Source organism: Zonotrichia albicollis, chromosome 6 (genome assembly GCF_047830755.1).
Source record: "Zonotrichia albicollis isolate bZonAlb1 chromosome 6, bZonAlb1.hap1, whole genome shotgun sequence".
In the NCBI taxonomy this organism is placed as follows: Eukaryota; Metazoa; Chordata; class Aves; order Passeriformes; family Passerellidae; genus Zonotrichia; species Zonotrichia albicollis.
The window spans coordinates 44,631,916-44,652,932 of NC_133824.1; the positions used below are offsets into that span (position 1 = coordinate 44,631,916).

Consider the following 21,017-nt stretch of genomic DNA (forward strand, 5'->3'; position numbering starts at 1 on the left):
CAGTACCAGAGAGGCTGAGAGGGCCAGAGGCTGCAGGAGGGAAGGTCACACACCAGGACAGCTGAAGGTGACAGAAGCTCAAAGCCCACTGCTGACAATCAAATGGAAATCAAATACAACCAGCGCTCTACACCTCAGCCACTGCTGCTAAGCAGACACAAACCCACAGTTTTATCAGGAAAAATTCTGAAACTGAAAAGTTTCTTCCACAACAAATACATTTACCTGTCCCTGAGAGGAAAAAGATTATGACCAATATAAACACCAGAATTTGGTCTTAACATATTTTTGTTTGGCCCAAATTAATTCTAATGCAGTAAATAATCTGGGCACTAATAAAATAATTCTTTCCAATGACTACAGAGCAGCAGGAGTTGCAATCAGGTCATGCCTCACCTCACCAATTAAAGCATGAGGGGACAGGCAAATTACTGTTTTAGGCTTTGATTCAACACAGTATTTCAGCAGAAGCTTCAGCTTTAATTTACTTTCACTGTGCTGAAATACTTTGCTGAAATAAAGCCTCAAAGACCTTTATTTTCCCACTTCTGTTTTAATCAGACCAGCCCTCAAGACATAATAACACCTTGTGAACCACAAGTTCCCTCACTGCTGTGGGAGAGGCTGCTGCAAAGGCTGCCTCTCATCAGCAAGGCATGTTGAAGCTTTGGAAATTTGAATAATTTTTTACTTTTCTAGAAGCCCTTCAGGGGCTGGGCAAACTACAGAGGTTCCTTCAAGCCTTTCTAAGGTGGTTTGGAACTAGAGACTGTAATTTTGAAGCTAATAAATATTGTAGTTTCATGTTAATGTATTATTAATACATTTTTTAATTTTAAGAATACAATTTATTTTTAAAGTCAAATAATTAGATTTTAACGTCCTGGATTGAGAATCCCCTGTGGCAGAATCCTTCTGTAAAGGGTCCAGCTCTGTGTAGGGGTACACAGGGGGGAGGACTCCCCTACTGCTGCCAAACACTTCTCCTCACCTGACCTTCAAGTGAATCTGTGAAAATCTGGGTGTCTGCAGGAAGTTTAGGATGGAGTGGTTGCATGCGTGACCTAAAAGAGAGCTCTCAAGTTGCTGATTTTCCTGTTAATAAATCTGATTTCTCTACACTAATCAATAAGATGTTTAAAATCAAAATAATGGGTTCATATTCCATGGAAAATTGCATGAGTTTGGACTGTAAAAGCCAGAGTAATATTTTGCATTTATTTTATACAGCAAATATTTAATAAGAGGTGAACTAAGAGTCACCACCTGAGGTCTTTAGTAGCTGGCCTAAAGTATGCAGCTAATTTGTATCTCTGATCAGTACCCAATACCCTTCTTTTCAGGAAACACAGACAAATCTGTGCGTATTTTAGGCTGCTTTTTCTCTTGATGGCACAGGAGACCCACCAATGGAAGGCTGTGTTTGAATAAAATTGGGAATTCTCCAGTGTAAATGTGATGATGGATGGGAACACATGCAATCCATGTGAGGATCATGGTGAGGCAGGTCCATTTGGCCCATCTCAAATTCAGCAGCCTGTTCTGAACAATTCACAGCTGAATCATCACACACACTGCAAGAATTGCTGCTACAGTGAACCTCTGGCACAGGGTAAGGAGCTCCCCAAAGCACAAAGAGCAGATCTCCCTGTCTGTTATGGGCTGGAACATCTCTCACCCAGACCTGACAAATATCCACATGTACTCCCAGCAGTGAGGCCACAGCTCAGTCCAGAAGCAGGTGAAAATCCCTCACTCTGCACAGGAGCTGGACAAAACAAGAACCTTGCTCAGCAAGTGAACACTTGCTAGGGTGGGTGGCTGCTTTGCCAAGCCAGCAGGGCTGCCCTGGCACCTGTGCCCTCAGCCTCAGGTCCATCCACACTCCCCTCTCCTGGCAAGCAGCAGCCTGGTGCAGAACGGAGAACCAAACTCTGCTGGTGCCAGAGTGAAGGGCAGAGTCCAACCACAGTGGCTTCCCTAATTTGAATGCTGACATATTTGCTGCAAGTGACCTCTGTGATATCTCATGGAATGTAAACAAGTGATAACACTGGCAGGGAGAGGGGGGCACTGAGACTGAGGAAATGCATATTTTCCACATCACATCAGGCCAATTATCAGTTATTGTCCTTTCCAAAATCCTTTAGCTATGCTCTCAGCTCCAAGAGTGAAGCTGTTTAACCTTCACACCACTCACATGGCAGTTTTGGCCCATGCAAAGGAGCTAAACTCAAACCCAAGCCTTCTCTTACAAGTAACAAGTCCCACTTCAGGTTTTGTGTGGTGCTTCCTACAGGGCAGCAGGAGAACAGCCAAGTTTGTAAACCTCTCAGAAAGGAATCCCAGTGTGTCCTCACCTGTCTGGCAAAAGCAGGGCTGCAGTTCCTTATCAGTGACGCACTTAACTTTGGGACAGGTCCAGTGACTACTGAAGGTGAGTTATGGAGAGCAGAGGCAGCAATGCCTTTGTGCTATTGATGATTCCTAGGAGGAAATTTTTTTATGATGAACTAAAGGTTACAACCCTCTTTCTGCAATTGTTTTCCCTGACTTGGATTCACAGAGCCATGGTTTGCCTCACTGCAGTGCCAAGGAGCACTGCTCATGGAGCAGAATTGCCCAACATTTTGTGTCATCATCTGGGCTGCTTTACTGGTCCTTCCTTCTTGTACTTGACAGAAAACTGAGTGGGCAACATCTTCATTGATAAACTCTTGTCTGGCCACATGCCCTTCAGCTTTAGTGTGCAACATCCTGTCCTGGTTGGGCTGTTTTAACCCCCAGCATGGATCCATCACTGACACTGAACGTGCTCCCACAGCTTCACAGCGGTGGACACCATGGAAGATGATGTGCCCTCAGAGGTTCTTTCTTTAAAGCCAGTGGATTTTTCAGTCATATAAAGTAATTCAGATTTTCAATGTTTGATAATTAAACAATTCATTAGAACATATAAAAGGAGTAAGTGTAGGTTCATTCTGACTGTACAAGAGGCTATCTTTTTGGTTTTCATCCAAATTTTGCAAAAATCTCCAAAAATTACATCATTTGTCAGATTTTAGTTCAGTAAGAGCTGCATTTTCAGAACCAGCTCTCCATCCCTTTGGAGAGCACCTGAGTGACAGTGTGGGGTCCTACAGATAACCTGCAGAGCACAACCCTGGCTCAGGCAAAGACCAAGGCTGCATCCCATGGAGCTGAGAGCTGCAGAGCAGAGAATACTTTAGGAGAGCTCTCCCTCTCTCAGAGAGTAGCTTTGAAGTACTTAATTTAAAAGAAAGCAGAGAAGAGGTGATTAAAGGGGATTGTGGTATTAACAAAGGCATTATTTTTTGCTGCTGTAATACCTGTGTGTAAGCAAGGCACATGAAAGCCCCTGGAGAAAGAGACATGCAAAGTGCCCTACAGAATGAGGACTTGCCTTTTCAAGAAAATGGGATTTGGGGAAAAAAGTCATTGCTTTGACACATCAGCTACCTGCCCAAGCTTTGTCAAGTGGTTGCAAGAAAAAACAAACATTTCCAAGTGTGAAGTTATCCTTTGTATCCACAGATAACATCCTCCAATCCTTTTCCTGCAGGACAATTTGTTAGCATGAATCCAGAACAAAAGTGTCTCAGAGCAGGTGCTCCAGAGCAGAGTTAACTCCTTGTTCTTTCCACACTGGGACCTTTGCTCCCACCAGTCTTTGCTCACACTGAGGGTATCAGATTCCCAGGCCATTGCTCCACTGTTAACAGCAGGACAGCTGTAAAGCAGGGTGAAGCATTTTTCTAGGTAGTAACCAGTGAGGAGAGGAACAATCTCCCCCTAATCTATCTCATTTAAAAGCTGAAAAGAGGGAATCTGTATCCTCTTGCAAGGAGCAAAAAGTGAAGTTGGGAAGATGTTGCAATTTACTGCCACATTGTGCCAATAAGCAATCCAGAAGGGAATTACCAAGCAGCAGGGCTGTCTTTGTATCCCATTTCCATTCATGGGGAAGGGAGAGGAATTTTTTTGCACAAATTGAAAATGGAAAAATTATGTTTTCCCACTGTAGAGCATTGGCCAAAGCCTGGAGTGACATAAATAAATACCACTGGAAAGCAGGGGAGGAGGGAAGGAAGAAAAGGAAAATTATACAAGCTGTACCCTTCTTGGGACATGGCATATTAAAAATGTTACCATTAGGTTGTTTTCTCTGGGACTGTGGAATATTAAACAAGCCAGAGACTTTATATGTTCATTTTGTTTCTTGTCTGTCCCTTTTGCCTGACATACATTTTCCTACTGTCCATGTACAGCTGCTGTGTTGGCATCAGCCATCACCAATCTAAGTGCTGGACAAAGTAATCCAAGTGGTACAAAATGTAAGTTACCTCTTGAGAAGAGGGAGAAAAGTGCAAAATTTCTCTCAAGAATCTTGGAGACTGCTCTGCTAGCCCCCTGAACAAGGGCTGGTCTGGCTCTCACTGGAGGAAACAGAAACTCTCTGGTTACATACATGAGAAATGGATGTTTTTGCTGTAGAATAAATTCCGTCTACACTGGATAATTATACAAGGGCTCCTTCCTTCCACTGCAGAAATTAGTGAAAGAAATTCTCTAGCTTATCTTCAGCATATCAGACCAGACAAGCACAATAATCCTGACAGTATTAAGATAGTTCTTCAAGTTCTTTGGATAAAAATACACCAGAAGAAATGTCAGCCATCCATACTTCTCCTGGGTTTAGAGAGAAGATCTGGGAGCTATTACCCATTCCACAGGTGCAGCAGTCTGCATCTCCAAACATCATCTTTAATGAACAGTTGATAAAAGACTACCAAGACCCTGTGGCCTGTGCTCAGAAATGGCACAGACCAGTCAGAGACTGACAGCAGTAAATTCTCCCTCACAAGCTGGTTTCTGGCATTTATTTTTTGTCAAATTTCTCTCAACCTTCTTTTGCTGGTGATGGGGAAAGTAAAGGAAGTCTTTATTGCTGGCCAAAGCTCACATCTATTTACCTCTCTATTAGCACACCTCTCTGTGCTAATTCAAGTGTTTTTACCTTTTAAGCTGCAGGTTGGCAGATTTTGCAAGTGCTACAAGATGACAGCTACTGGAAAGGAGCTTTCCCAGGCAGTTGGTGAAGCTGTTCAGACCTGTCATGGCCATGATTGGTTTGTAAGAATTAAATCCTACTTTTGTTAATAAAAAAGAAACAATAAAGAAATAGAGAATGAGCTTGCACTGTAGTAAGTTGCCCCAGAAATTAGCTATTCTTGCTTTTCCACTTGACCTTGCTACTGGACTGAGGAGCAATGATTTACTACTAAAACACTGCCATTCATCTCTTATTTAAATTTGCACATTTTAACTTGAGCTACAAGATCATGCTATGATTTTGGCTGCTAGGTTAAAGGATGTTTTTTAGGTAAGCACCAAGAAATAAGGACCAGGCTACCTCTCAGCTCTTGCTGCCAGCTTCTAGCCTGCCCCAAAACAACAGATTCAAGCATGGGGAGAGGCATCACCACTCCCTGAACATGCTGGGCACAGCAGAGCCAGCCCTGATCTGTGCCTGTGCGTGAGAATGGGGAAACACTGCTGTGTTCTGAGAGCCTTTGCCCTTGAACACAAGAACACTCTGCTCCTCCTGTGCTCCAGAGTGAACAGAGACATGCCTGTGGGATGACTTCCCCACTATTTACATATTTCTGCTCTGTCCTGTGTTAGTCAGTTTTTCTGTCTCCAGCCTGTAACCTTTGTTCAGGTCTGGGACCTGCCTGGACTTTCTACAATGGTGCTGGAAGACAGATTCCTCCTGCCGTTCCAAATGCTGTGGGGAGGAGCAGGGTTAGGGTTTTCTCCCTGAGGCCCATGCTGCTGCTTCACTGAGAAGTAGCTAATATACCTCATATAAAACCAAAATTCACAACAATGAGAAGCTGTTTTGTCTTTTACAAGAGCAGGGGCTCTATAGAAGCATTTCACAGCCCCAAAAGTTTTCAAAAGAAGAATATTGGAGGACTTGGATCCATAGCAAAAAAACAAACTTCATCCAAACACTCCCACTGACTGTGGCTGGCATTGGACTGGACCCGTATGTGAAATGTAAGCAAAATATCCTCAGAGTCCTTCCCAATATAGTGGATTACAGCAAGAGTGGTTTATATATATAAAAAATGGGCTTATAACAAAAGGGCTTTGCTATGTCCAGGGCCTTCCCTTCCCCTCTCCAAACATTCAGGGGAAAAGGCAAAGACACTGTTCTCCCACACATGGATACATCACCTCCTCAACAAACACGTCCACAAATTTGTTTCCCCAGCATAAAACTAAAACAAGCACAGAAATGTTTTTCTTCCAGTGTTTGCCTTCTATTTATTTTCTGTTGCTACCTTTGTGCCTGCAGCAAGGTCAATGTTCCAGAGCCCCAGGCCCCACTGGTTTTGCATCTGCTGCCTCTCAAACCCCAGAGGATGGCACAGGAGCAGCCCCCCTTTGCAGCTGGCAGGCACAGGACTATTCCAGAGCTGGGGTGAACAGGCAGAATGTGGGGAACATAAACAGGGGGTCCCAGTGGGACAGGGATTACAGCTGGCATGAGGCATAACACATCAGCTGTGCTTTCAGCAGATTTTTAAGGAATTGGAGCCTTAAGTTTCCTTTTTAAGAGCTGTGATATTATTATTATTATTACAATTACTATTATTACTTTTATTCCAAGTTTCTTTATCATTATTTTTGTTTCTCTGTTGTCTGCTCCACTGTTCACAGAAAGCAAAATTCTGAAAGGTTGCTGGCAGGTTCACATTCATTTTTCAAGGTGAGCAAATAGCTGCAGGGATTTATTCACCCAAATTCAAGCAGAAAAAATACATAATCAACTTATTGGGGGAAAAAATACCCAAACCTAACTGCACATATCTATCCAGGGCAGCCACACAGTGCTGTCATTCAGAACTTTGCTGTTGTTTCCTCAGTACTTGGGAGCATCACACTCTGTGTTAACAACAATCTCTACTCGCAAAGATCAAGGACTTTAAATTCTGGCACATTCTGGGCACTGTAAGAACCATAAATAACAACTTACTGAATGAATCTCACTTCACCAGGCATGACTCTCCCAGACTTGTATAATGTGTGAAATCATTTATTGCTGGAAACAGGCAGCCACAAAAGCCCACTGCATCTTATTATCTGAAGCCTAAACCCCACCATCATTTATTTCTAAGCTAGTTTTTGGGTACACACAGAAATCAAACCCTTGTAAAATCACTTTAATTTCCTGCTCTCATTCTTTGGGCACAGAGTGGGCCTGTGAGATATTTAGCTTCTCTTTTTTTCCCACATTACTGGTAAACTCCAGTTTCAGCTAGGATGCCCATAAATAAAACTCATGTCAGACAAGGCAAAGGTTCCAAGACAGTTACTAGCTCAAAGCCAGAGTGTTTCATTTTAGACTTCATCCCTATTTAAACCATGAAAATCTCAGTAAGTATTGAATTTAAATCCACTGTCACTTTCTCCAGGCTCTTGTCAAAGGACTCATTATTAGTTTCTGGTTTACAGTACCTCCTAGATCCCTGTGCTGAGAGGGACCACAGTGCACAAAGCAGAGCTGCTGCACACACAGAGCAGGAAGTGGTCTCCATCCCAGAGTGTTTGGGATCCCAGACAGAGCAGACAAAGGATAAGGAAGAGGTGCTATGTTTCCAGCATGTGACACTCAGCAGGTCAGAGGAATAGCTCAGGATCCACAAAATGCAGAACCTTATCTACCACATCAGATTTTGCCACCCTCTTACCAAATGAAACCAAGTATATACATACAATAAAGGGAACATGTGAATATAGTAAAGCATATGAACATAAGCCCTTCTTGTAAGGAAAGTTCTGTCCCTTCTTACAGGAGCAAGCACAAAACCTCCCAAGCCTCTCAGATCCATGTGAATCCTCTCTTTTCTCCTGTGTTATGGCCTTTATCCCATGGCCCTCTCTGACAGAAAAAACAGCTCACCGGAGAACAGTTTCTGCAGGAGAGCACAGTGTAGGGATATATGTTTACCAAAAGGGATCTTTATAATTCCTGGCTCCTGTTGCTCCTGGTGCCCTATTTCTGTGTGCCAAAAGAGTATAAGTTCTGTGATATACTCTTCTATAAGTATAAGAGTTCTGTGAGCAGAAATCTTATTCCATGCTCCAAGGCCTGTGGGACTAGGCAGCTACCAAGAGCAAGGTAATTGCACAGGCAAGCCTGAACTCCCAGCCAGGGCTGCAATGTATAAAACCCTGGCTGCCTGATAAAGTCCTGGGTTACCACAAGCCCTCACTATCAGCAACACAACTGTTTTCCATGCCAAGCTACCTTGAGCCTGTCAAAGTGTGTTTAATTGTTGATTTTCCCTGGACAGTGCCCAGGGCACCATATGACATTGGCTAAGCCAGCTGTCCCAGGGAAATGTTCCAGGGAATGGCTGCTGTCTGTCTCATCCCTCATGGCTGAGGATCTTTCCCACAGCAAGGCCTCCCTGCAGGACTGTGCCTGTGATCCACAGAACACTACAGAGGAGCAACTGGGAGCTCCAGAGCAGAGCACTAGTTGGCAGCTGCACAGCAGGGCCCTCACTTTTGCTGTACCACTTCTGTGAGTTCCCACTCTCATCGCTGTGCCATTGGAAGGAATGCCGACCTGTGCCAATCTGAATTACAGTCAGACTTGTGGGTGCTGAAAGAATGGCAAAACAGAAAGAGACAGAATAAGGTGAATAAACATGCTGTAGAAAAAGTCAGAAGGAACACACCAACAGTATTTCTAAAGCTACCTGCTCCAATATTCATGGTGTGATTCATATATCTACTAAAGTACTGCAGAAACCCTGTTCTAGTTACACAATTCTCATCACAGGTTTATGTGAAATTAAGGCACCCCAAATGGTCATTTAAACCAAGGGTTACTGACAAGAGAAGGGACGAAAATAAAATGTTCCTGTTGTTCTAGACACAAAAAAGACTGCTAAGGAAGTAACTTTATAACCTGAGAAGGGTCTGCAGCTTTAAGAAATTCTCCCTTAAAGGTTGTAAAGCTTTTACTATGCAAAGTATTTTTGCTATTATATACACTGGCGGCCACTAAGTGCAGCTATTGTTTCTGGCGGTCATTCAGAGGAGGTCGGGACTGATAAAATGTTTAGCAGAATTTGTTTGGGTAGATCCATCTGTGTTTTTAACCTCCCATACAGCCTCTGGTGTCCTTTTAAAAGATGCTGGATGTTCCTGAGTCTAATAAATTACAGGCTTTACTTTTATTTGCCTTTTTTTATTATGTATCATGCCACAGAAAAGAATGTCTTCTTTACATTACCCACACTTTTCTGTATGGATTACAGAAGCATCAAAAAAATAAGATGTTTCTTTGCTGTGGGGCAGGGGTGCAGCTTACACAGAGCTCCCATTTCCTTGGGAAAGGCCATGTGGAGATGTGGCTCTCACTCCTTAACCTAGGGATGAGTTCGTGCTTCAGAGGAACAAAGAGGGGAGATTACAATCAAAGGGCAGGGAAGCAAAAGGTGTGTTCTAGCATGGAGCCCAAAAGGAAATGTTCTAGCATGTTCTAGCATGGAGCTTCCAAAAGGAAATGTTTCCAGGTCACATGAGCACCAGGAAAAATATCCTAAATAGTTGGGAAGCACTGAGATAGCAGTTTAACACTTGCACTGGCTGGGTTTTATAGGGCAGGAATTGAAACAGCCCCAACATAAAGTCTCATATTGCACAGAGCAAATCAGGGGAGCTCTCACTTCCCTGCCTGCACTGCATAAGCACAAGGTAAAGCACCTCAGTGACAATTCCTGCTACTCTTTATGAGTACTCTGTGTCCCAAACCTGACAGAAACATTGCTGGCACTACACTGTGTCAAACTGCTGTGCAAACATTTGCTGACTGTGAAGAAGGTGAGAAATTGTATCTCCATTTTACAGGTGGGAAAGACAGAACACCCATGGATGTAAAAAGACTTTTAAATCCTGCAGTGAAAGGATCCTGACATCTGGAAACCATTCAGTACATTCCCTAAAGCCTTGTGCATCCAGAGACAGCACCGACCTGCATGTGTGCTCCGGGCGCCCGCAGCACTCACCTGAGCTTGTCGGCCACAAAGATGACGCGGCGCTCGAGCAGCAGCGAGGCGAAGATGCGGATGATCTGCCGCACGCTCAGGCACCGGAACAGGCACTCGAAGTCCACGTGCTCCAGGCGCGAGTCCATGGGCCTCCGCAGCTCGATGACCTGCACACAGCCAGCAACAGCGGGGTCAGCACGGCCTGCCAGGGGCCTGCAGCCAGCCCGGCCCTGCAGGGCGCCCACATCTCACAGAGAAAAGCAAGGCACAGTTCTTCCCCAGAATATTTCTGACATTCACACTCTCCGAACCTCAGAGGAAGAAAAAACAATTCTTATCTCATTTACTGCTCCTGTGTTGTTCACAAGTGGAATGCATCGTGGAAGATTGTTTACCTGAAGAGAATTGATAACTGGATTGTTTTGTTCCCTGACGACCCAAATCCAGGGGTGCGTGTGGGGACTGTCAGCTGACAGTCACAAGATTCTGTGCACTAGAGTGCAGTTGACTGCTTGGCAGATTCAGTTTGGATGTAACATAATATAGTGTAATATAATATAGAATAATATAGTATAATAAAGTAATTAATTAGCCTTCTGATAAGATGGGGTCCTCCTCATCATTCCTCTCCTTAGTTGGGGGTGAAAATATCTGCTATACTGCAGCACTGCCCCGTGCCTGAAGGGACACACAGTGACCCAGTTCCTCATGTGCAGGCACAGAAAAATGGTGTATTGCACAATTCCTGGCATGCCATTCTTCCCAGAATACAGCTGTGTGCACTGTCTGCTGTCATCTCCAAGGGAAGCATAATTCCCCCTTCCAAACATTCTGTAAGGGATGTAAAGCTTGGCTGAGTTGAGAGTATGAAGCAAGTAAACAATCAAACACTGGAGATGGAAGCTTACAGGGTTGAAAGAGCCATAAAGTCAAGGTAAATTGGGTTCTGAACTTGGCTAACAATTCATATTAACATCTACATAGGAGCCTGGGACTCAACTAAAAGGCCAGGAAGACTTTGAACCCAATTTACTTCATTTCCTCTCTTCTGTAATGTGCAATTCACTAGATAATGTTTAAAATCTTTCTCTTTTCATATAAATATACATACATATATATATTTATACTTAACTGGGGAGTCAGGACAAGGTCTTAGAAGGTGAGTTGTGACATGCCTTTACAGTCTAATTTTCATACTTCATCCATGACCTCTGGCCCTCTCCTTCCTTTTCTCAAATGCCTTTTCCTTGATTCCTTTATTACATCTTCCTTTACTCTGCAATTGACATGTTCAGATGTGGAACTTGAAGACAGAGGACAGAAAAAAGAAGAGGGAAAAATAACATGAAGAAGAGAGTAACAGGAGAAAAATACGAAGTACAAGAGAGCAAATGATTGACTATTGAGGAATTTGAGGAAACAGAAGGGAAAGGGAAGAAGTTGGCCAACTTGAAGCCATGTTGAAATCTCTGAATATATATCAACGGGAACATGCATGCATCTTCTTTCCATATGTCCAAAAATCACCATCACTTTATTGCTTTAGACTAGTTTTATGTTTTCATGCACGTGACAGTAAATTCCACAAGCAGACTGGATCAGGTTTTAACTGGAGTAGCCCTTACAGAATTCCTCACAAACACTGTTTTAAGAATATGCCCAAGATCACAGGATACTGTAAACAAAGTAAGTTCATATCAGTTTAGTTGTGATATTGTTTGTGATCAGCAACACAACTGTAAAAAGAAAGCCACTCTTAGAACAGTCTGTATCAAATCAAATAGATTTGGTTTTTTTAAGCCTGAAATACAGGAACAGTGTGATGTATAGACACCCATTGCTGCTGCCCCAAACAACAGCAAGAAAGAAATTGTGGAGTGACTGTACCAGGAATGGCTCCTTGGAAATGCTGCATAACCCTTTCTCACAATCAGCAAAGGTGCCCACTTCCATTCCTTAGCACTGGGATTGCAAGCTCAAATCAAGTGCATGTGCCAAATCAGGAAGGGCTGATTCTACTGCAAACCTGCCAACACGAAAATCTTGCTGCAGGGTAGGATGCAATGCAAGTTATGGCAGCTTTTACAAATACCAGGGATGTTTTCTGCTGCCTGGCAAAGCCTGCTGCCTCAGTCTGCTCATCACAAAGAAATACACTGTCTGCTTCCCAATTAATCACCATCTTTGTTTAGGCAAGAGGAGCCACAATGGGAGGATAAGATTCTGTTCCTAATTAAGCCAGTGCATTCCATTTAAATAACGAGTTTGTACTAGCACAACAGAGAGCAAAGCTCAGCCAGAAGAGAATTGTTTGTTTGTTGGAATTATCTCAATATTTTTCTCTGGGAGAGTTCAGAAGCCTGAGCAGAGGATAGAGAAGCTGCAGATCATGGCTCCCAGTTACATTCACACAGAAAAAGCATTGTCAGCTCTTTTCCCTGTTATGCCAATCACTCTTTCAGATGTTGCCTCTTCAGAAGAAAATGCATGTGACTTTAAAATGCCTTGCAAGTCACTTATACAAGGAACCCTGTACATTTCATACCATACATTACAGCCCCACTCCATTGAAGTCAGTGGCGTTACATTTAGAGAAAATACAATTTAATGCAAAAATAACAAAGGCACAGTAAAAAACCCTAAGGAGGGTGAAATAACACTAAAGGGGAGTTTCTTCTCTCTGTTTTTAATAACTGGGACAAATTATATTCCTGTCTTCTGTAATGAATCCCCTGTATGTGCTTGACCATCTGAGTGGAGCTACTCTATTCTTACATAGGGGCATTCAGAGAACAGAATTTGACATGGCAAATGGCTGGCCAGCCCCAAGTTGAAAAAGCCTTTTAATCAATACTGCCATTTCCAATAAGGCACATGTTGTCTAATGCTAGGCTTCTAGCTACTTGAGTCAGGAATAAAAAGAAGTGGCATCTATTATATGTGTGCACACGCACACAAAAGAGCTTTACATGACATACTTTCCTTTGAGAGCAAGTTTAAAGGTATTTATTACTAGGGAGAGCCATTTAAATGCTGCTGGTCACTCCTACTATGGCCAGGACCAGCAGTAACAAGGTTTGAAATAACAAGCAGCTGCTCAAGTGCTCAGGTACAGACAGCATGGGAAGCTCACACTGGCCTGTTATCACTGTGGTAAAGCCCAGCAAGGCTGCAGTCTCTGAGCTGCACTAGGCCTGGCACACTGGGACATTTGTGTTGGCTGCTTTTCTTACACACAACTTAATAATAAACATAAAATAATAAATACCTAACCATAAATTGGCCTATAGCCATCAATGGGAACTAGCATTAGCATGTCCACAGTAGTGCAGCTCATACTCTGCTTATTTTGAGGGTTAGCCACCCCACAGCTCTGCAGGATTTGTTTGTCTTCTCCTGCTTTTCTTTTGCTGTTTTGATCCTGGAGTGGTAAAGAGTAAGGCTTTGACTTTTAATGTTTGCAGTTGCTTCTTACCTCATTTCCAGCTCCAGGCAGGAAGGTTTTGACTTTGATTGTCTTTCCAGGTGCAGGAAAAGGAGATTCCATCAGACTTCTCATAAATGGATATACCAGGGCAGCAGATATTCCCCTTCTCCTTTCAACCTCATCCAGGATCTGGTCCATTAGTAAGACATAAATGAGACAGAACATGTCAGCATCACATAGACTTTTGAAGCATCCTTTGACCCATGTGTGCCTAAACATATGGCAGGTCTACGTTTATGTCTCCTCTGCCATGTATTTCTTCATTACCATCAATCCATGTTTTTCTGTTACAAAATGAAGCCTGTTTGTGAATGTTATTAACACAGAGGCAAGGAAGAATTAACAAGTCTGGAAAAGAGAAAGAAGACTCAAAGAAGACTCAATATGACTAAAGGAATGTATATATTGCTGGGATTATGCCTGAACAACAGGGTGAGCTGAAGGAGAGAAAGATGAAGACAAATCCCATGATCACAGCCCAGGTCAGCATCACATGTCAGTGGTACATCTTGAAATTTATATAATGGAAAAACTTTCTTGTGCACTGAGCATCTCTTCCATTTCAACTGAGAGAGGCAGGAAAAAGTCAGAAAGCAATGCTGCCACCATGACAGTAGGACAGGGCTCCTGAAAGGGTCCCAGCAGTGGCTGTCAGGCAGAGTCTGTGCTGAGCTGGAGACCCTGAGCTGCCCCTGAAGCACACCCAGCTGTTCACACTGGTGCCTGCATTTTCTCTTGATGAAACAGCAGGCAATCTAGTCTTGAAATAAGCAGACGGAACTTCTTAAATATAGAGGAGACTATAATGTTCTTCTCTCTTTGGTCACATAGGGCAAGATAGATTAGACCACAGCTAAGTTTTCCCACATTAGACTGAGCATATAGAAGATAAAGCTAAAGAAGACAGAAAGCAAGGTTCAAAGCAGGTGGTGGTTTGACCTGCAAGGTGATCCTTTAACCACCACTCCAGAGGAAAAGGCCATACAAGAGTTAGTGGGCCTGAGCCAGACATTTTCTCTTGTTTCTCTTGGAAATGATTTTCACTGAAGCAGAACATTAAAAGACACTTAAGGCCAAGCTGGTGACCTGTAAGGAGAGCTGGTGACACCAAATGCCAGCAGAGGCATTCACTGGTGCATAGTTTCCCCTTCCTCTCTGTGACATAATGAAGGCCTAACTAAAGCAAAGCTGGCCCTGTGTACATAACTTGCATTCCAGCCCTTGGAAGTGGCAGAAAACCGTAAATGAGGCCATGGATTTCACTCTGGATGTCATTTGCAGCACAGCCATCCTCAGCAAACAAAACCAGTGGGAAGCAGCAATGAAGCAGGGCTGTGCCCAGGTCCCTTGCTGCTCCTGCATGCTGCCGGCACTCAGTTGTGTTCCTGCAGCCACAGGGTTGGCTATTTAATGATTTTGTTGCTGGACTTGGGGTCATGTGTGTGTCATATGCCTGGCTCCAAAGACCTTCACAACGCAAATAAAAGGAGCATTTAAACCAAATAAAAGTTGAACAGAGATCCCAAGAGATAAAATGGTCAGAAACAGCTGTTGAAACCATGACCAAATGTACTGGCAGGAAGTTAAAATATCTGTGGTTCTCAAGTCTGTCTCAGCAATAGGTATTACAACAATGAGTGAGCAGGAAAGGCTTTGTGGAAGGCAATGATAATAAAGTTATCAGAAATAGGAAAAGAAACATTTTAAAACAGAGGAATCTTTTTGCTTTTGTGATAAATAATATCCAAGATTTAATATCCCACGCTCTTTCATCATTCACAGTGTAAGGCAGAGACAGCTATTCATTGTATTGAGGGCCAGCTGTCTGACCTTATACCTCAGCTGCAGTGATACTTGGTTCTAAGGAAGATACTTAATTTTTCTTTCCTTCTCCCAAATCTTCCTTTGTAAAATAGAGCACTATCTAAATTAGATAAAAATGTAATAGCAAACAAAAAGCCTTATGAGTTCTGTGCACACCACAAGTGTGGTGAGCTGGGTGATCCTCCCAGAACAATGCATTCCATTTCCCTCACAGATATCTGGGTTTAGATACATATTACATCTAAGAGACACTGTCATAAACCCTTGATTTCAGAGCTTTATGAAAGACATCAGATGCAAAATTACAATTAACTATTTGCAACCGAACTGTTGTTCTTCACCAAATGTTAAATGTGTTAAAGTTTTATCTAGAAAAACTCAAAACCTGCTTTAAAGATAATATTCTGTATGAATATAAGATCATATGAAAAATAGAAATGCTATGCTTTTATTTAACATCAATGATTTACATGCTCTTCTCCACTTTATTTCTAGGAAAATTAGCAGGTAAAATCTGTGAAAGTTCTGAGAGATTTCCCATATCTGAAGTGAAAATCTGGCAAATTAAAACACAATCAATTAAAATTGGGCCAATCAAAAGATCATCTGTGCTTTCCCCTAAACTCCTCGAGTGAAAAAAAATAAAATTGTCCCTAGTTTTAAGTGTATAGAATTCACATATCAAATAATCTTTTTTTCTCAAGCTCATCATTCCAGACGGTGTTGGAGCAAAAGTGGTACTGGCCCATCATACAAACTGTGGATGCCAAGAATTACAGCTCAGCACAGAACGGCTGTAGAAAACAATGGAAAAATTTTGGTCAGCCAGATCACACAGACACCCAGATGTTTTCTGAATCAATTTCTGCCTCAGTCACAGAAGTAATAAGACATTCTTTGATTTACCAAATAATAGGAATGGAATATCCAAAACAGCAACTGTAAAATAGTTACCTCCCATCAAAGGAAGGAATTCTTCCAGCCTGGTTCATCACTGCAGATGTGTCTCAGTAAACAATCAAATTAAAAAGCAATATTAAAAACCATCTCCTTACCTTAGAAAATAAGTCAAAGCACCCCAGGCGACTGATGACACAGTAAACTTCGGGTAGGCGTGGGCCTTTTCCATTGGGCTGATAACAGCAAAGAGGAGATGGGAATTACACATTCATGCGGAGCCATGAGGAAATACACTTCTCTCCCTGACCACACAGTTGGCCATCATGTGGCATCTCTCACTATTTGCTTCTCCAACAAAGAGCTGCTCTTGGAAAAGCATCATATTTCTTCCATGAGGCAGGAGACTGAAAGGCACAGATAGAGCTTATCCCCTTTGGAAATCACAGCCTGTTGGAGCTGCATCCCAGCCTCATTCCAGCTTGCAGCCATAAAAGCACATGGAACCAGGGCTGTAACTCATGCCTCTTCTATCTCTGTGCCCTGCTCCTGCTGCAGCACAAGGTGTGGGGCCACCCTGGGGCTGTGTGCTGCAAGAGGAGAACTGCAACACCAAGGGAGGTCACGGTGGCTTTAGGTCCCCACTCCCTCACTCCATGGTGCTCAGAGAGAGCTCAACTACAGAAAGGGAGCTCACAACCTAAACAAAGCAGGCTGCATGAGTAAACCATTAACTTCCTCAGACCAACTCCTGATAAACATGAAACTCACATAACTTAAACTGTGGCAGGTATGAATCAATGATACACATCCCTCTTAGCCTCTCCCCAAGAGAAACTGTGGAGACCATCCTCTATAACCATCCCACATAAGATTAATCCTGGAGAATCAAATGATACTTCCTCAGCATGCTGGACTCTGCTACCCTGCCTATTCCACTTTGTCTCTTGTTAGACTCTACTGGTACTCAACTTCCCTATGGAGTGTTTGAAATTCACATGCCACAGAGATGACACTCAAGAGAAACTGAGGGCTAGCTGTGCTTTTTAAACCTGAATATTGCACTCTAGACTTGGACACTCAGCAGGTGCCTGCCTGTTATAATAAAGATCACAAAAAAAATTCCAAAGCTAAGTGAATACAGATGAGTCTATATCTGGATCCAAACCTGCTCACTACACGTCACATCTCTGAAAAAGCAGAGCCCTTTTTTGTCCATATTAGGTATAAAATCCTTTCCAAAGGCACTGAGTGATTATATCAAGCATGTGGGATTTTGGTTAAAATCATTGTGTCAAATCTGCAGGAATGCCGAAGCCATGCCAGGAGCCTTGGACAGCTCCCAGCCAAGAGCTGTCTCACTGAGTGCCAGTAAAAACATCACATTCCTGGGTCATCTATAAGACCAGAAACAATAACTGCTTAGCACTTACTCCAAGTTTCTCCTTTATGAAATATCATTGCTTTCAAATGTCTTAAAGGCTACATGTCTGTGGGAGCTGGGATTCTTCCCTCCCTGCTCTCACTGTGTAGGACATCCTTTTTTGTTATTTCAGAGAGCTTTTCCTGCAAACAGCACAGCCTCATAGATGCACACACATCAGCTGTAAGAGCAGCAAGCAAAAACCTTGAGCAGAGCCATTCTAAGGGGCAGAACTTGACAAATTTAGAGCACTGGCAACCCTTCGCATAGCCTCCCCTCAGAGCCATCAGTTTACGCCTCACTTTAGACTGACCTAAAACACCCAGTGTGCTTTAGTTTGCTTCTTTCCTGGGCAAGATCATCCTGTGGGACATGAATGACACTCCTGCCTGGAATCCTCCCTTGTGACTAGGGGACACTGGGGTCTGCCTGTCAGGACCAGTGTAACCTCCTCTCTTCCCAAAAGGGAGCTCTCCCAAATGGCAGACTGTGCTCTACAAGGTGGCTACACAGTCTTGGAGTCATGCTGTCCATCCAGGACTCACTCCTGCACACAAAGAACGGGTCCAGATCAGGAGAGCAAAATGCTGAAGTAGCCCAGGTGAGAGGCACCCAAGTGACTCTGCCCCTGTGCACTGCACTGCTCCTGAAAGAAGAGAGATGGAGGGGATGATGGTTTGGGCTTGATTTCATTTCAATTTGTTTTTGTGGAGCCCAGGATATTTTCAGCCTTAGTCCAGTATCACAGAATGAAAATGCTAATGAGTTTTGATGATAGCAAGACAGTTTCCCAAAATTACGAACATAAACTGACAAGAACTTGGCTGAGGTGGAGAAGCCAAGCTCTGCATCAGGGCTGGTCCACACATGGCTCAGGACAACCTTTTTTTACAGTGAGTTTAATCTGAATATTACTGACTAAAGCCCACTCCAAAATCTTTGACAGGAAAAACAAGAGGCTTTTGCTCCAAAAACTAAGCCTCCCATTTTTCTCTTTCAAATCTCACCTCCCTGTCCATGTGCTTGGATTCTATGGAGCCTTCAGAGATCTCCTCCCAGTCAGCCATAGCACTGAGCTGTGCTGTGAGGGAAGTGGCCTTTGCAAAGCACATGCACTATCCAGTACATCCAGAAACAGAGATATTCTATTCCTTAGTGGTGCCAGGAATCAGAACAATTCCAACACTGGGAGGCTAAAATCAGTTTCTATGGAGGCTCTTGATTCCTTGTTAGGGCCAATCCAAATTGTGACCATGAGAAAACTGTGGGTGTTGTAAATCCAAAAGCACTTGTTAAAGACTTCTTGTTCTGTAAAACATGAACTTTGGGTGCCAGAGCACTCAGTGTACACAGGACTGTCAAACTGCTTGGGTAAGGGCAGGATGGGAGGGAGCAAGGAGAAAAAGGGTTTTTCAATGAGCTTTTTGCAGCTCCATAAACAGTCCGCACCCCACAAAAGTTGCTTACACACTGTAATGAGTGCCCTTCTCCTGCCCCCAGCAAATGCAGGTTAGTCCCATCTAACAACTGCTTTCCATGTTTTCAGGTACACACCACATTCAGGCAGCTGCTCCTCCATGGACTCCTGGGGCTGGCTTGTCTCCGCCTAAAAAAGTGCTGGAGGATCAAATTTTATGTGGGAGGGAAGGGAGGTGTAGGATGAAACAGCCCCTGCAAGGGTGCCCAAATCATTTCTGCTGCTGACACGTGCACTCACTAGAAAAGCTGTTGCAGAATTGCCTTGGAGGTATCAAGATGTAACTGGAAAATTTCATGCTATCTATGGAAATGCAGATTGTCTGCTGTGGGACAATAGGTTACATTCCATGCTAATCCTGTTCCAAAATGAAACAAAACAATATAAATACATTTAAAGGGGATACTGTACAGGATTTGTAGAACAAACAAAACATAATTGTCACTGTATCCCTTGAGGTAGTTTTGGCACACAGACCCCAGAAAAGGTCTGGAAGAATCTGAGATCTGAAGAAAAAAAAGTGGAACAGTTTGTTCATATCACAACACACTAAAGGAGAGCAAGGCTGACAAAACACTATTGTTTCCTAAATGCAGGAATCTGCACAGCAGACCCTGCAGAAGAGCAGCCAGGCATCCTCACAGGATCAGCCAGCCATGGAGCTTTTGCCAACGAGGCTGCCAAATGCACCAGAAGGTGTGAGACACCTCTTGCTGGGTATTACAAGAGCATCCCCCACCAGGACAGCTGAGGAACATTTTCTAAGAAATTAGCCTCACAGCAGCTGGCTTGGCTTAAAGTGGAGCAGTTTATAAGAATTTTAGGGGGTTTCATGGTACACACTAGTGAGGCTGTCCCACCATGCACCGGCCTTTGCAGGGGACATGAAATTGTTACACTTCCAAACCCTATAGAAATTTCAGGTAAATACCCAGATTCCACATTTCTCCCAGCAGGACAGGAGGAGGTTGCAGCACCAAAATAAAAGATTTGTACTACTTTTGCCTTTTCCACTACTTTCTTCTACTCTTCCAGGTAGAAGAAATGCTGAGGTGTTTCTCTGCAGCTCCCAAAATGCCCTCTCTTACTAAGCCCCAGTTTTGCTCTCAGAAGGGCAGGGCTGCATTTGCCCCACAAGGGGCACAGCTGGTCAAGAGCACTGGCATCACACCTTCCTTTCCTTGGCTGAGGAGGCTGTACCAGTAGGATGAGACATGTCCGCTTCTCTGTGCCAGAATCTTCTGGCTTCTCTGTTTGGAATCCAGATTAAGCAACTTGAATTAAGTGATCACCCAAGGTGGCAGCAGCAGATCTGCTTTATAACTGGCTTTATAAGATAGATTTAGCAAAGCACTACTTATTTTCCCTTTTTCTTTTTGCTATTTGATTGAGTTTTGTCTTATCCAGTGGAGGATAAAAATCTCCAATGCTGTCTCAAAACACCATTATATAAAAGCATGCAGTATTGATTTAATTCTGTTCCTGGTATTTCCTAATATACTCAGCCATCTTTTGCATCAGCTGAAAGTCAGTGTTCTATTTTTATGTTGTCCTTAATGTAGGGTGAATTTCACTGAGCTTTAAATGAGTTTAAAAAACCCATGTTAATGTTTCATTGAAAAACTGATTCAACATTCCTGTGTATAAATCTCTTTTATTGTCACTGGTTATTTCAGTCTCAGCATGGTTCAGGATCAACCATTTGGCATTTCACAGAGGCAAGCTCTGTGCATGATTACAAATGTACTGACACTCTCAGAAAGATAAGTCTCAAACCACCTTCACCTGGTAGAGCGAAAACAATCCATAATTTTA

General features: G+C 43.2%; 1 protein-coding gene across 8 annotated transcripts in view; it reads right to left on the minus strand.

The window, feature by feature from the left end:
- DENND2B (DENN domain containing 2B) overlaps positions 1–21,017 on the minus strand; it is a 153,931-nt gene that overhangs the window by 12,961 nt on the left and 119,953 nt on the right. For all 8 annotated transcript variants that reach the window (XM_074543409.1, XM_026793134.2, XM_026793133.2 and 5 more), the window contains 3 exons: positions 16,461–16,538; positions 13,570–13,710; positions 10,113–10,261 (listed from right to left, as the gene is read on the minus strand). In XM_074543409.1, the coding sequence (XP_074399510.1) occupies positions 10,113–10,261; positions 13,570–13,710; positions 16,461–16,538 (368 nt within the window). The remainder of the gene's footprint in view (positions 1–10,112; positions 10,262–13,569; positions 13,711–16,460; positions 16,539–21,017) is intronic.